Source organism: Petromyzon marinus, chromosome 83 (genome assembly GCF_048934315.1).
Source record: "Petromyzon marinus isolate PM22_M1 ecotype Great Lakes invasive population chromosome 83, UKy_Petmar_22M1.pri1.0, whole genome shotgun sequence".
In the NCBI taxonomy this organism is placed as follows: domain Eukaryota; kingdom Metazoa; phylum Chordata; class Hyperoartia; order Petromyzontiformes; family Petromyzontidae; genus Petromyzon; species Petromyzon marinus.
The window spans coordinates 2,146,247-2,162,476 of record NC_133748.1 but is presented as its reverse complement, the minus strand read 5'-3'; the positions used below and the strand labels follow the sequence as shown (position 1 = coordinate 2,162,476).

General features: G+C 45.2%; 1 protein-coding gene across 1 annotated transcript in view; it reads left to right on the top strand.

Annotated features, from left to right (window-relative positions):
- Nucleotides 1-16,230, top strand: part of LOC116957718 (DNA polymerase nu) — a 99,075-nt gene that overhangs the window by 40,783 nt on the left and 42,062 nt on the right. The window contains exons 9-12 of the mRNA XM_032980039.2: nt 3,234-3,341; nt 4,167-4,223; nt 11,930-11,983; nt 12,780-12,845. Of these exons, the coding sequence (XP_032835930.2) occupies nt 3,234-3,341; nt 4,167-4,223; nt 11,930-11,983; nt 12,780-12,845 (285 nt within the window). The remainder of the gene's footprint in view (nt 1-3,233; nt 3,342-4,166; nt 4,224-11,929; nt 11,984-12,779; nt 12,846-16,230) is intronic.

Here is a 16,230-nt window from a genome sequence, read left to right as displayed (position 1 = left end):
AACACACACACACTAACACACACACACTAACACACACACACTAACACACACACACTAACACACACACTAACACACACACTAACACACACACTAACACACACACACTAACACACACACACTAACACACACACACTAACACACACACACTAACACACACACACACTAACACACACACACACTAACACACACTAACACACACACTAACACACACACACTAACACACACACTAACACACACACACTCTCACACACACACACTCTCACATACACACACACACTCTAACACACACACTAACACACACACACTATCACACACACACACTGTCACACACACACACTCTCACACACACACACTAACACACACACTAACACACACTCACTGTTACACACACAGACTAACACACACACTGTCACACACACACTCTCACACACACACACTAACACACACACACTAACACACACTCACTGTTACACACACACACTCTCACACACACACACTCTCACATACACACACACACTCTCACATACACACACACACTCTAACACACACACTAACACACACACACACTATCACACACACACACTGTCACACACACACACTCTCACACACACACACTAACACACACACACTAACACACACTCACTGTTACACACACACACTAACACACACACACACTGTCACACACACACACACTAACACACACACACTAACACGAACACTAACACACACACACACTAACACACACACTAACACACACATACTATCTCACACACTAACACACACACACTAACACACACACACTAACACACACACACTGTCACACACACTAACACACACACTAACACACACACTAACACACACACTAACACTAACACACACTAACACACACAGACTAACACACACTAACACACACACACTGTTACACACACACTAACACACACACTAACACTAACACACACACTAACACACACACTAACACACACATACTATCTCACACACTAACACACACACACTAACACACACACACTAACACACACACACTGTCACACACACTAACACACACACTAACACACACACTAACACTAACACACACTAACACACACAGACTAACACACACTAACACACACACTAACACTCACACACACACTGTCACACACACACACACTGTCACACACACACACTCTCACACACACACACTAACACTAACACACACACTAACACATGCACACACTAACACACACTGTCACACACACACACTATCACACACACACACTATCACACACACACACTAACACACACACTAACACACACACACTGTTACACACACACTAACACACACACTAACACACACACACTAACACACACACTAACACACACACTACCACACACACTAACACACACTAACACACACACTAACACACACACACTAACACACACACACTGTCACACACACACTAACACACACACACTAACACACACACTAACACACACTGTTACACACACACTAACACACACACACACTAACACACACACTAACACACACACACACTAACACACACACACTAACACACACACACTAACACACACACACTAACACTAACACACACACTAACACACACACTAACACACACACACACTAACACACACACACTAACACACACACTAACACACTAACACACACACTAACACACACACACTAACACACACACACTGTCACACACACACTAACACACACACTAACACACACACACTAACACGAACACTAACACACACACACTAACACACACACACTAACACACACTAACACACACACACTAACACACACACTAACACACACACACTAACACACACACACTAACACACACACACTAACACACACACTAACACACACACTAACACACACACTAACACACACACTAACACACACACTAACACACACACACTAACACGAACACTAACACACACACACTAACACACACACACTAACACACACACACACTAACACACACACACTAACACACACTAACACACACACTAACACACACACACTAACACACACACTAACACACACACACTCTCACACACACACACTCTCACATACACACACACTCTAACACACACACTAACACACACACACACTATCACACACACACACTGTCACACACACACACTCTCACACACACACACTAACACACACACACTAACACACACTCACTGTTACACACACAGACTAACACACACACTGTCACACACACACTCTCACACACACACTAACACACACACACTAACACACACTCACTGTTACACACACACACTCTCACACACACACACACTCTCACATACACACACACACTCTCACATACACACACACACTCTAACACACACACTAACACACACACACACTATCACACACACACACTGTCACACACACACACTCTCACACACACACACTAACACACACACACTAACACACACTCACTGTTACACACACACACTAACACACACACACACTGTCACACACACACACACTAACACACACACACTAACACGAACACTAACACACACACACACTAACACACACACTAACACACACACTAACACTAACACACACACACTAACACACACACACACTAACACACACACACTAACACACACACTAACACACACACACTGTCACACACACTCTAACACACACTCACTGTTACACACACACACTCACACACACACACTGTCACACACACACACCCTCACACACACACACTAACACACACACACTAACACACACACACTGTTACACACACTAACACACACACACTAACACACACACACTGTCACACACACACACTCTCACACACACACACACTAACACACACACACACTAACACACACACACTGTTACACACACACACTAACACACACACACTAACACACACACACTGTCACACACACACACTCTCACACACACACACTAACACACACACACTAACACACACACACTGTTACACACACACACTAACACACACACACTAACACACACACACTGTCACACACACTAACACTAACACACACACTAACACACACACACTAACACACACACACTAACACACACACACTGTCACACACACACACTCTCACACACACACACTAACACACACACACTAACACACACACACTGTTACACACACACACTAACACACACACACTGTCACACACCCTGTCCCACCCACCCACAGGTGCTGTTCTCCAAGCTCAGGCTTCACGAATGCAGCAGCAGCAGCAGCAACAGGGTCCAGCTGCAGCGCACGGCCATCACACAGCAGCACTCCACCTCGGAGGCCGTGGTGAGGCTCACTCAGTGGCTCACTCAGTGGCTCACTCAGTGGCTCACTCAGTGGCTCACTCAGTGGCTCACTCAGAGACTCACTTAGAGACTCCCTCACTCATACACGCACTGACTCATACACTCACTCACTCATACACTCACTCATACACTCACTCATACACTCACTCACTCATACACTCAGTCACTCACTCATGCACTCACATACTCACTCACTCACACACTCACTCACTTATACACTCACTCATACACTCACTCATACACTCACTCACTCATACACTCACTCACTCATACAATCACTCATACACTCAATCATACACTCATACACTCACTCATACACTCACTCATACACTCAATCATACACTCACTCATACACTCACTCATACACTCACTCACTCATACACTCACTCATACACTCACTCACTCATACACTCACTCACTCATACACTCACTCACTCATACACTCACTCACTCATACACTCACTCATACACTCAGTCACTCACTCATGCACTCACATACTCACTTATACACTCACTCACTCACACACTCACTCACTTATACACTCACTCATATACTCATACATACACACTCACTCATACATACACTCACTCATACACTCACTCAGACACTCACTCACTCATACACTCACTCACTCATACACTCACTCACTCATACACTCACTCACTCATACACTCACTCACTCACTCATACACTCACTCACACATACACTCACTCACTCATACACTCACTCACTCATACACTCACTCACTCACTCATACACTCACTCACTCACTCACCCACGGACTCCCATTGTTGTTGCTGCAGCTGATGGAGCTTCAGGACCTCCACCCCTTGCCACGTACGGTGCTCCAATACAGACAGGTGAGCTAGCAGTGGATAGAGCACTCATCCAGCAGTAGATAGAACACTCATCCAGCAGTAGATAGAACACTCATCCAGCAGTAGATAGAGCACTCATCCAGCAGTAGATAGAGCACTCATCCAGCAGTAGATAGAACACTCATCCAGCAGTAGATAGAGCACTCATCCAGCAGTAGATAGAGCACTCATCCAGCAGTAGATAGAGCACTCATCCAGCAGTAGATAGAGCACTCATCCAGCAGTAGATAGAGCACTCATCCAGCAGTAGATAGAGCACTCATCCAGCAGTAGATAGAACACTCATCCAGCAGTAGATAGAGCACTCATCCAGCAGTAGATAGAACACTCATCCAGCAGTAGATAGAACACTCATCCAGCAGTAGATAGAACACTCATCCAGCAGTAGATAGAACACTCATCCAGCAGTAGATAGAACACTCATCCAGCAATAGATAGAACACTCATCCAGCAGTAGATAGAACACTCATCCAGCAGTAGATAGAACACTCATCCAGCAGTAGATAGAGCACTCATCCAGCAGTAGATAGAGCACTCATCCAGCAGTAGATAGAGCACTCATCCAGCAGTAGATAGAGCACTCATCCAGCAGTAGATAGAGCACTCATCCAGCAGTAGATAGAACACTCATCCAGCAGTAGATAGAACACTCATCCAGCAGTAGATAGAACACTCATCCAGCAGTAGATAGAGCACTCATCCAGCAGTAGATAGAACACTCATCCAGCAGTAGATAGAGCACTCATCCAGGAGTAGATAGAGCACTCATCCAGCAGTAGATAGAGCACTCATCCAGCAGTAGATAGAGCACTCATCCAGCAGTAGATAGAGCACTCATCCAGCAGTAGATAGAACACTCATCCAGCAGTAGATAGAACACTCATCCAGCAGTAGATAGAACACTCATCCAGCAGTAGATAGAACACTCATCCAGCAGTAGATAGAGCACTCATCCAGCAGTAGATAGAGCACTCATCCAGCAGTAGATAGAGCACTCATCCAGCAGTAGATAGAGCACTCATCCAGCAGTAGATAGAACACTCATCCAGCAGTAGATAGAACACTCATCCAGCAGTAGATAGAGCACTCATCCAGCAGTAGATAGAACACTCATCCAGCAGTAGATAGAGCACTCATCCAGCAGTGGATAGAACACTCATCCAGCAGTAGATAGAGCACTCATCCAGCAGTAGATAGAGCACTCATCCAGCAGTAGATAGAACACTCATCCAGCAGTAGATAGAACACTCATCCAGCAGTAGATAGAGCACTCATCCAGCAGTAGATAGAGCACTCATCCAGCAGTAGATAGAGCACTCATCCAGCAGTAGATAGAGCACTCATCCAGCAGTAGATAGAGCACTCATCCAGCAGTAGATAGAACACTCATCCAGCAGTAGATAGAACACTCATCCAGCAGTAGATAGAGCACTCATCCAGCAGTAGATAGAACACTCATCCAGCAGTAGATAGAACACTCATCCAGCAGTAGATAGAACACTCATCCAGCAGTAGATAGAGCACTCATCCAGCTGTAGATAGAGCACTCATCCAGCAGTAGATAGAACACTCATCCAGCAGTAGATAGAGCACTCATCCAGCAGTAGATAGAGCACTCATCCAGCAGTAGATAGAACACTCATCCAGCAGTAGATAGAACACTCATCCAGCAGTAGATAGAGCACTCATCCAGCAGTAGATAGAACACTCATCCAGCAGTAGATAGAACACTCATCCAGCAGTAGATAGAACACTCATCCAGCAGTAGATAGGGCACTCATCCAGCAGTAGATAGAACACTCATCCAGCAGTAGATAGAACACTCATCCAGCAGTAGATAGAGCACTCATCCAGCAGTAGATAGAACACTCATCCAGCAGTAGATAGAGCACTCATCCAGCAGTGGATAGAACACTCATCCAGCAGTAGATAGAGCACTCATCCAGCAGTAGATAGAACACTCATCCAGCAGTAGATAGAGCACTCATCCAGCAGTGGATAGAACACTCATCCAGCAGTAGATAGAACACTCATCCAGCAGTAGATAGAACACTCATCCAGCAGTAGATAGAGCACTCATCCAGCAGTAGATAGAACACTCATCCAGCAGTAGATAGAGCACTCATCCAGCAGTAGATAGAACACTCATCCAGCAGTAGATAGAACACTCATCCAGCAGTAGATAGAGCACTCATCCAGCAGTAGATAGAGCACTCATTCAGCAGTAGATACAACACTCATCCAGCAGTAGATAGAGCACTCATCCAGCAGTAGATAGAGCACTCATCCAGCTGTAGATAGAGCTCTCATCCAGCAGTAGATAGAGCACTCATCCAGCAGTAGATAGAGCACTCATCCAGCAGTAGATAGAGCACTCATCCAGCAGTAGATAGAACACTCATCCAGCAGTAGATAGAGCACTCATCCAGCAGTAGATAGAGCACTCATCCAGCAGTAGATAGAGCACTCATCCAGCAGTAGATAGAACACTCATCCAGCAGTAGATAGAGCACTCATCCAGCAGTAGATAGAGCACTCATCCAGCAGTAGATAGAACACTCATCCAGCAGTAGATAGAGCACTCATCCAGCAGTAGATAGAACACTCATCCAGCAGTAGATAGAACACTCATCCAGCAGTAGATAGAGCACTCATCCAGCAGTAGATAGAACACTCATCCAGCAGTAGATAGAGCACTCATCCAGCAGTAGATAGAACACTCATCCAGCAGTAGATAGAGCACTCATCCAGCAGTAGATAGAACACTCATCCAGCAGTAGATAGAACACTCATCCAGCAGTAGATAGAACACTCATCCAGCAGTAGATAGAACACTCATCCAGCAGTAGATAGAACACTCATCCAGCAGTAGATAGAGCACTCATCCAGCAGTAGATAGAACACTCATCCAGCAGTAGATAGAACACTCATCCAGCAGTAGATAGAGCACTCATCCAGCAGTAGATAGAACACTCATCCAGCAGTAGATAGAACACTCATCCAGCAGTAGATAGAGCACTCATCCAGCAGTAGATAGAGCACTCATCCAGCAGTAGATAGAACACTCATCCAGCAGTAGATAGAACACTCATCCAGCAGTAGATATAACACTCATCCAGCAGTAGATAGAACACTCATCCAGCAGTAGATAGAACACTCATCCAGCAGTAGATAGAACACTCATCCAGCAGTAGATAGAACACTCATCCAGCAGTAGATAGAGCACTCATCCAGCAGTAGATAGAGCACTCATCCAGCAGTAGATAGAGCACTCATCCAGCAGTAGATAGAACACTCATCCAGCAGTAGATAGAGCACTCATCCAGCAGTAGATATAACACTCATCCAGCAGTAGATAGAACACTCATCCAGCAGTAGATAGAACACTCATCCAGCAGTAGATAGAGCACTCATCCAGCAGTAGATAGAGCACTCATCCAGCAGTAGATAGAACACTCATCCAGCAGTAGATAGAACACTCAACCAGCAGTAGATAGAGCACTCATCCAGCAGTAGATAGAGCACTCATCCAGCAGTAGATAGAACACTCATCTAGCAGTAGATAGAGCACTCATCCAGCAGTAGATAGAACACTCATCCAGCAGTAGATAGAGCACTCATCCAGCAGTAGATAGAACACTCATCCAGCAGTAGATAGAGCACTCATCCAGTAGTAGATAGAGCACTCATCCAGCAGTAGATAGAACACTCATCCAGCAGTAGATAGAGCACTCATCCAGCAGTAGATAGAACACTCATCCAGCAGTAGATAGAGCACTCATCCAGCAGTAGATAGAACATTCATCCAGCAGTAGATAGAGCACTCATCCAGCAGTAGATAGAGCACTCATCCAGCAGTAGATAGAGCACTCATCCAGCAGTAGATAGAACACTCATCCAGCAGTAGATAGAGCACTCATCCAGCAGTAGATAGAGCACTCATCCAGCAGTAGATAGAACACTCATCCAGCAGTAGATAGAGCACTCATCCAGCAGTAGATAGAACACTCATCCAGCAGTAGATAGAACACTCATCCAGCAGTAGATAGAGCACTCATCCAGCAGTAGATAGAACACTCATCCAGCAGTAGATAGAGCACTCATCCAGCAGTAGATAGAACACTCATCCAGCAGTAGATAGAGCACTCATCCAGCAGTAGATAGAACACTCATCCAGCAGTAGATAGAACACTCATCCAGCAGTAGATAGAACACTCATCCAGCAGTAGATAGAACACTCATCCAGCAGTAGATAGAACACTCATCCAGCAGTAGATAGAGCACTCATCCAGCAGTAGATAGAACACTCATCCAGCAGTAGATAGAACACTCATCCAGCAGTAGATAGAGCACTCATCCAGCAGTAGATAGAACACTCATCCAGCAGTAGATAGAACACTCATCCAGCAGTAGATAGAGCACTCATCCAGCAGTAGATAGAGCACTCATCCAGCAGTAGATAGAACACTCATCCAGCAGTAGATAGAACACTCATCCAGCAGTAGATATAACACTCATCCAGCAGTAGATAGAACACTCATCCAGCAGTAGATAGAACACTCATCCAGCAGTAGATAGAACACTCATCCAGCAGTAGATAGAACACTCATCCAGCAGTAGATAGAACACTCATCCAGCAGTAGATAGAACACTCATCCAGCAGTAGATAGAACACTCATCCAGCAGTAGATATAACACTCATCCAGCAGTAGATAGAACACTCATCCAGCAGTAGATAGAGCACTCATCCAGCAGTAGATAGAGCACTCATCCAGCAGTAGATAGAGCACTCATCCAGCAGTAGATAGAGCACTCATCCAGCAGTAGATAGAGCACTCATCCAGCAGTAGATAGAGCACTCATCCAGCAGTAGATAGAGCACTCATCCAGCAGTAGATAGAACACTCATCCAGCAGTAGATAGAACACTCAACCAGCAGTAGATAGAGCACTCATCCAGCAGTAGATAGAGCACTCATCCAGCAGTAGATAGAACACTCATCTAGCAGTAGATAGAGCACTCATCCAGCAGTAGATAGAACACTCATCCAGCAGTAGATAGAGCACTCATCCAGCAGTAGATAGAACACTCATCCAGCAGTAGATAGAGCACTCATCCAGTAGTAGATAGAGCACTCATCCAGCAGTAGATAGAACACTCATCCAGCAGTAGATAGAGCACTCATCCAGCAGTAGATAGAACACTCATCCAGCAGTAGATAGAGCACTCATCCAGCAGTAGATAGAACATTCATCCAGCAGTAGATAGAGCACTCATCCAGCAGTAGATAGAACACTCATCCAGCAGTAGATAGAACACTCATCCAGCAGTAGATAGAACACTCATCCAGCAGTAGATAGAGCACTCATCCAGCAGTAGATAGAACACTCATCCAGCAATAGATAGAGCACTCATCCAGCAGTAGATAGAGCACTCATCCAGCAGTAGATAGAGCACTCATCCAGCAGTAGATAGAGCACTCATCCAGCAGTAGATAGAACACTCATCCAGCAGTAGATAGAGCACTCATCCAGCAGTGGATAGAACACTCATCCATGATGATGGCGATGATGGCGATGGTGATGATGATGGTGATGATGATGGTGATGTTGATGATGGTGATGATGGTGATGATGGTGATGATGATGGTGATCATGGTGATGGTGATGATGATGATGGTGATGATGATGGTGATTATGGTGATGATGGTGGTGGTGATGGTGATGTTGTTGATGATGGTAATGATGGTGATGTTGATGATGGTGATGATGGTGATGATGGTGATGATGATGGTGATGATGGTGATGGTGATGATGGTGATGGTGATGGCAATGATGATGGTGATGATGGTGATGGTGATGATGGTGATGTTGATGGTGATGGTGTTGATGATGATGGTGATGATGGTGATGATGGTGGTGGTGATGATGGTGGTGGTGATGATGATGGCGATGGTGATGTTGATGATGTTGATGATGGTGATGTTGATGATGGTGATGATGGTGATGTTGATGATGGTGATGATGGTGATGATGGTGATGCCGGTGGTGATGATGGTGTTGTTGATGATGGTGATGTTGATGATGGTAATGATGGTGATGGTGATGATGGTGATGTTGATGATGTTCATGATGATGATGGTGATGTTGATGATGGTGATGATGGTGATGTTGATGATGGTGATGTTGATGATGTTGATGACGGTGATGATAGTGATGTTGATGATGGTGATGATGGCGATGGTGATGATGATGATGGTCATGATGATGGTGTTGTTGATGATGATGGTGATGGTGGTGATGATGGTGATGGTGATGATGGTGATGATGGTGATGGTGATGATGGCGGTGATGATGTTGATGATGATGGTGATGATGGTGATGATGATGGTGATGATGGTGATGATGATGGTGATGATGATGGTGGTGATGATGATGGTGATGATGGTGATGGTGGTGATGGTGATGATGATGGTGGTGATGGTGTGATGATGGTGGTGATGGTGGTGGTGTAGGTGATGGTGGTGGTGTAGGTGATGGTGGGGATGGTGATGATGATGGTGGTGGTGATGGTGACGATGTTGATGATGGTAGTGATAATGGTGATGTTGATGATGTTGATGGTGATGATGGCGATGGTGATGATGATGTTGATGGTGGTGATGGTGATGATGATGGTGAGGTTGATGGTGATGATGGCGATGGTGATGTTGATGATGGTGATGGTGATGATGGTGATGGTGATGATGGTGATGATGGTGATGATGGTGATGTTGGTGATGTTGATGATGTTGATGATGATGGTGGTGATGATGTTGATGATGGTGATGTTGATGACGGTGATGATGATGGTGTTGATGGTGATGATGGTGATGTTGATGATGGTGATGTTGATGATGTTGATGATTGTGATGATGGTGATGTTGATGACGGTGATGATGGTGGTGTTGATGGTGATGATGGTGATGTTGATGATGGTGATGATGGTGATGATGATGATGATGGTGATGATGGTGATGGTGATGATGGTGGTGTTGATGGTGATGATGGTGATGATGGTGATGTTGATGATGGTGATGTTGATGACGGTGATGATGATGGTGATGATGATAGGTGGTGATGATGGTGGTGATGATGTTGATGATGGTGATGATGGTGATGATATTGATGGTGATGATGGTGATGTTGTTGATGGTGATGGTGATGATGGTGATGATGATGGCGATGGTGATGATGGTGATGGTGATGATGGTGATGATGGTGATGGTGATGATGTTGATGATGATGATGGTGATGATGTTGATGATGGTGATGATGGTGATGTTGATAATGGTGATGGTGATGTTGATGATGATGGTGTTGATGGTGATGTTGATGATGGTGATGTTGATCATGATGATGTTGATCATGATGATGGTGGTGATGGTGATGATGTTGATGGTGATGATGGTGATGTTAATGATGATGATGATGGTGGTGATGATGGATAGATGATGGTGATGTTGATGATGTTGATGATGTTGATGATGGTGATGATGTTGATGGTGATGTTGATGGTGATGTTGATGATGTTGATGATGGTGATGATGGTGATGATGATGATGACGGTGATGATGATGATGATGGTGATGATGATGATGACGGTGATGATGATGGTGATGTTGATGATGGTGATGTGCCTCACTGCAGGTCCACAAGATGAAGTCCACATACTTGGATGGACTCCTCAACTTTGTACGGAACGTACGTGCCAGGCTAGGTGCACCACGAGGTCACGTGACAGTCCCAGGTGCCGTAGGTCGACTGCTGTGCCAGGCTAGGTGCACCACGAGGTGGTCACGTGACAGTCCCAGGTGGCGTAGGTCGACTGCTGTGCCAGGCTAGGTGCACCACGAGGTCACGTGACAGCCCCAGGTGCCAGGTTAGGTGCACCACGAGGTCACGTGACAGCCCCAGGTGCCAGGCTAGGTGCACCACGAGGTCACGTGACAGCCCCAGGTGCCAGGCTAGGTGCACCACGAGGTCACGAGGGGTACGGGAGGGTGTTGAGGTGATGAGGTCACCTCTCGGTTTCGCCTCCTCCCTTGATGGGGAATCATCAGCAGTGCTCGTGGCTCTGTCGCCCCCCACCCCCCACCCTCACCACCACCGTCACCACCACCACCACCATCACCACCACCATCACCACCATCACCACCACCACCACCGTCACCACCAACACCGTCACCACCACCACCACCGTCACCACCATCACCACCACCATCACCACCATCACCACCACCACCACCGTCACCACCAACACCGTCACCACCACCACCACCGTCACCACCATCACCACCATCACCACCACCATCACCACCACCATCCCCATCACCACCACCATCACCACCGCCACCGTCACCACCGTCACCACCCCACAACCACCACCATCACCACCACCATCACCACCATCACCACCACCATCACCACCACCATCACCACCACCACCACCATCACCACCACCACCGTCACCACCACCACCACCGTCACCACCCCACAGGGCCGTCTCACCACCAGCTGGGAACAGACAGCGGCCGTGAGCGGCCGTCTGGCTTGCAAGAAGCCGGTGAGTGGTGGAGACAGAGAACAATAGAAAGGCAGACAGAGAACAATAGAAAGGGAGACAGAGAACAATAGAAAGGGAGACAGAGAACAATAGAAAGGGAGACAGAGAACAATAGAAAGGGAGACAGAGAACAATAGAATGGGAGACAGAGAACAATAGAAATGGAGACAGAGAACAATAGAAAGGGAGACAGAGAACAATAGAAAGGGAGACAGAGAACAATAGAAAGGGAGACAGAGAACAATAGAAAGGGAGACAGAGAACAATAGAATGGGAGACAGAGAACAATAGAAAGGGAGACAGAGAACAATAGAAAGGGAGACAGAGAACAATAGAAAGGGAGACAGAGAACAATAGAAAGGGAGACAGAGAACAATAGAAAGGGAGACAGAGAACAATAGAATGGGAGACAGAGAACAATAGAAAGGGAGACAGAGAACAATAGAAAGGGAGACAGAGAACAATAGAAAGGGAGACAGAGAACAATAGAAAGGGAGACAGAGAACAATAGAAAGGGAGACAGAGAACAATAGAAAGGGAGACAGAGAACAATAGAATGGGAGACAGAGAACAATAGAAAGGGAGACAGACAGAGAACAATAGAAAGGGAGACAGACAGAGAACAATAGAAAGGGAGACAGACAGAGAACAATAGAAAGGGAGACAGAGAACAATAGAAAGGGAGACAGAGAACAATAGAAAGGGAGACAGAGAACAATAGAAAGGGAGACAGAGAACAATAGAAAGGGAGACAGAGAACAATAGAAAGGGAGACAGAGAACAATAGAAAGGGAGACAGAGAACAATAGAAAGGGAGACAGAGAACAATAGAAAGGGAGACAGACAGAGAACAATAGAAAAGGAGACAGAGAACAATAGAAAGGGAGACAGAGAACAATAGAAAGGGAGACAGAACAATAGAAAGGGAGACAGAGAACAATAGAAAGGGAGACAGAACAATGGAAAGGGAGACAGAGAACAATAGAAAGGGAGACAGAGAACAATAGAAAGGGAGACAGAACAATAGAAAGGGAGACAGAGAACAATAGAAAGGGAGACAGAACAATAGAAAGGGAGACAGACAGAGAACAATAGAAAGGGAGACAGAGAACACTAGAAAGGGATACAGAGAACAATAGAAAGGGAGACAGACAGAGAACAATAGAAAGGGAGACAGAGAACAATAGAAAGGAAGACAGAACAATAGAAAGGGAGACAGACAGAGAGCAATAGAAAGGGAGACAGAGAACAATGGAAAGGGAGACAGAGAACAATAGAAAGGGAGACAGACAGAGAACAATAGAAAGGGAGACAGAGAACAATAGAAAGGGAGACAGAACAATAGAAAGGGAGACAGACAGAGAACAATAGAAAGGGAGACAGACAGAGAGCAATAGAAAGGGAGACAGAGAACAATGGAAAGGGAGACAGAGAACAATAGAAAGGGAGACAGAGAACAATGGAAAGGGAGACAGAGAACAATAGAAAGGGAGACAGAGAACAATAGAAAGGGAGACAGAGAACAATAGAAAGGGAGACAGAGAACAATAGAAAGGGAGACAGAGAACAATAGAAAGGGAGACAGACAGAGAACAATAGAAAGGGAGACAGACAGAGAACATTAGAATGGGAGACAGACAGAGAACAATAGAAAAGGAGACAGAGAACAATAGAATGGGAGACAGACAGAGAACAATAGAAATTCAGACAGACAGATAACAATAGAAAGGAAGACAGACAGAGAACAATGGAAATGGAGACAGACAGAGAACAATAGAAATTCAGACAGACAGAACAATAGAAAGGGAGACAGACAGAGAACAATAGAAAGGGAGACAGACAGAGAACAATAGAAAGGGAGACAGAGAACAATAGAAAGGGAGACAGACAGAACAATAGAAAGGGAGACAGACAGAGAACAATAGAAAGGGAGACAGACAGAGAACAATAGAAAGGCAGACAGAGAACAATATAAAAGGGAGACAGAGAACAATAGAAAGGGAGACAGAGAACAATAGAAAGGGAGACAGAGAACAATAGAAAGGGAGACAGAGAACAATAGAAAGGGAGACAGAGAACAATAGAAAGGGAGACAGAGAACAATAGAAAGGGAGACAGAGAACAATAGAAAGGGAGACAGAGAACAATAGAAAGGGAGACAGAGAACAATAGAAAGGGAGACAGAGAACAATAGAAAGGGAGACAGAGAACAATAGAAAGGGAGACAGAGAACAATAGAAAGGGAGACAGAGAACAATAGAAAGGGAGACAGACAGAGAACAATAGAAAGGGAGACAGAGAACAATAGAAGGGAGACAGAGAACAATAGAAAGGGAGACAGAGAACAATAGAAAGGGAGACAGAGAACAATAGAAAGGGACACAGACAGAAACAATAGAAAGGGAGACAGAGAACAATAGAAAGGGAGACAGAGAACAATAGAAAGGGAGACAGAGAACAATAGAAAGGGAGACAGACAGAGAACAATAGAAAGGGAGACAGACAGAGAACAATAGAAAGGGAGACAGACAGAACAATAGAAAGGGAGACAGAGAACAATAGAAGGGGAGACAGGCAGAGAACAATAGAAAGGGAGACAGAGAACAATGGAAAGGGAGACAGAACAATAGAAAGGGAGACAGACAGAGAACAATGGAAAGGGAGACAGAGAACAATGGAAAGGGAGACAGACAGAGAACAATAGAAATTCAGACAGACAGATAACAATAGAAAGGGAGACAGAGAACAATAGAAAGGGAGACAGAGAACAATAGAAAGGGAGACAGACAGAGAACAATAGAAAGGGAGACAGAGAACAATAGAAAGGGAGACAGAGAACAATAGAAAGGGAGACAGACAGAGAACAATAGAAAGGGAGACAGACAGAGAACAATAGAAAGGGAGACAGACAGAACAATAGAAAGGGAGACAGAGAACAATAGAAAGGGAGACAGAGAACAATGGAAAGGGAGACAGAACAATAGAAAGGGAGACAGACAGAGAACAATGGAAAGGGAGACAGAGAACAATGGAAAGGGAGACAGACAGAGAACAATAGAAATTCAGACAGACAGATAACAATAGAAAGGGAGACAGAGAACAATAGAAAGGGATACAGACAGAGAACAATTGAAATTCAGACAGACAGAGAACAATAGAAAGGCAGACAGAGAACAATAGAAAGGGAGACAGACAGAGAACAATAGAAAGGGAGACAGACAGAGAACAATAGAAAGGGAGACAGACAGAGAACAATAGAAAGGGAGACAGAGAACAATAGAAGGGGAGACAGGCAGAGAACAATAGAAAGGGAGACAGAGAACAATGGAAAGGGAGACAGAACAATAGAAAGGGAGACAGACAGAGAACAATGGAAAGGGAGACA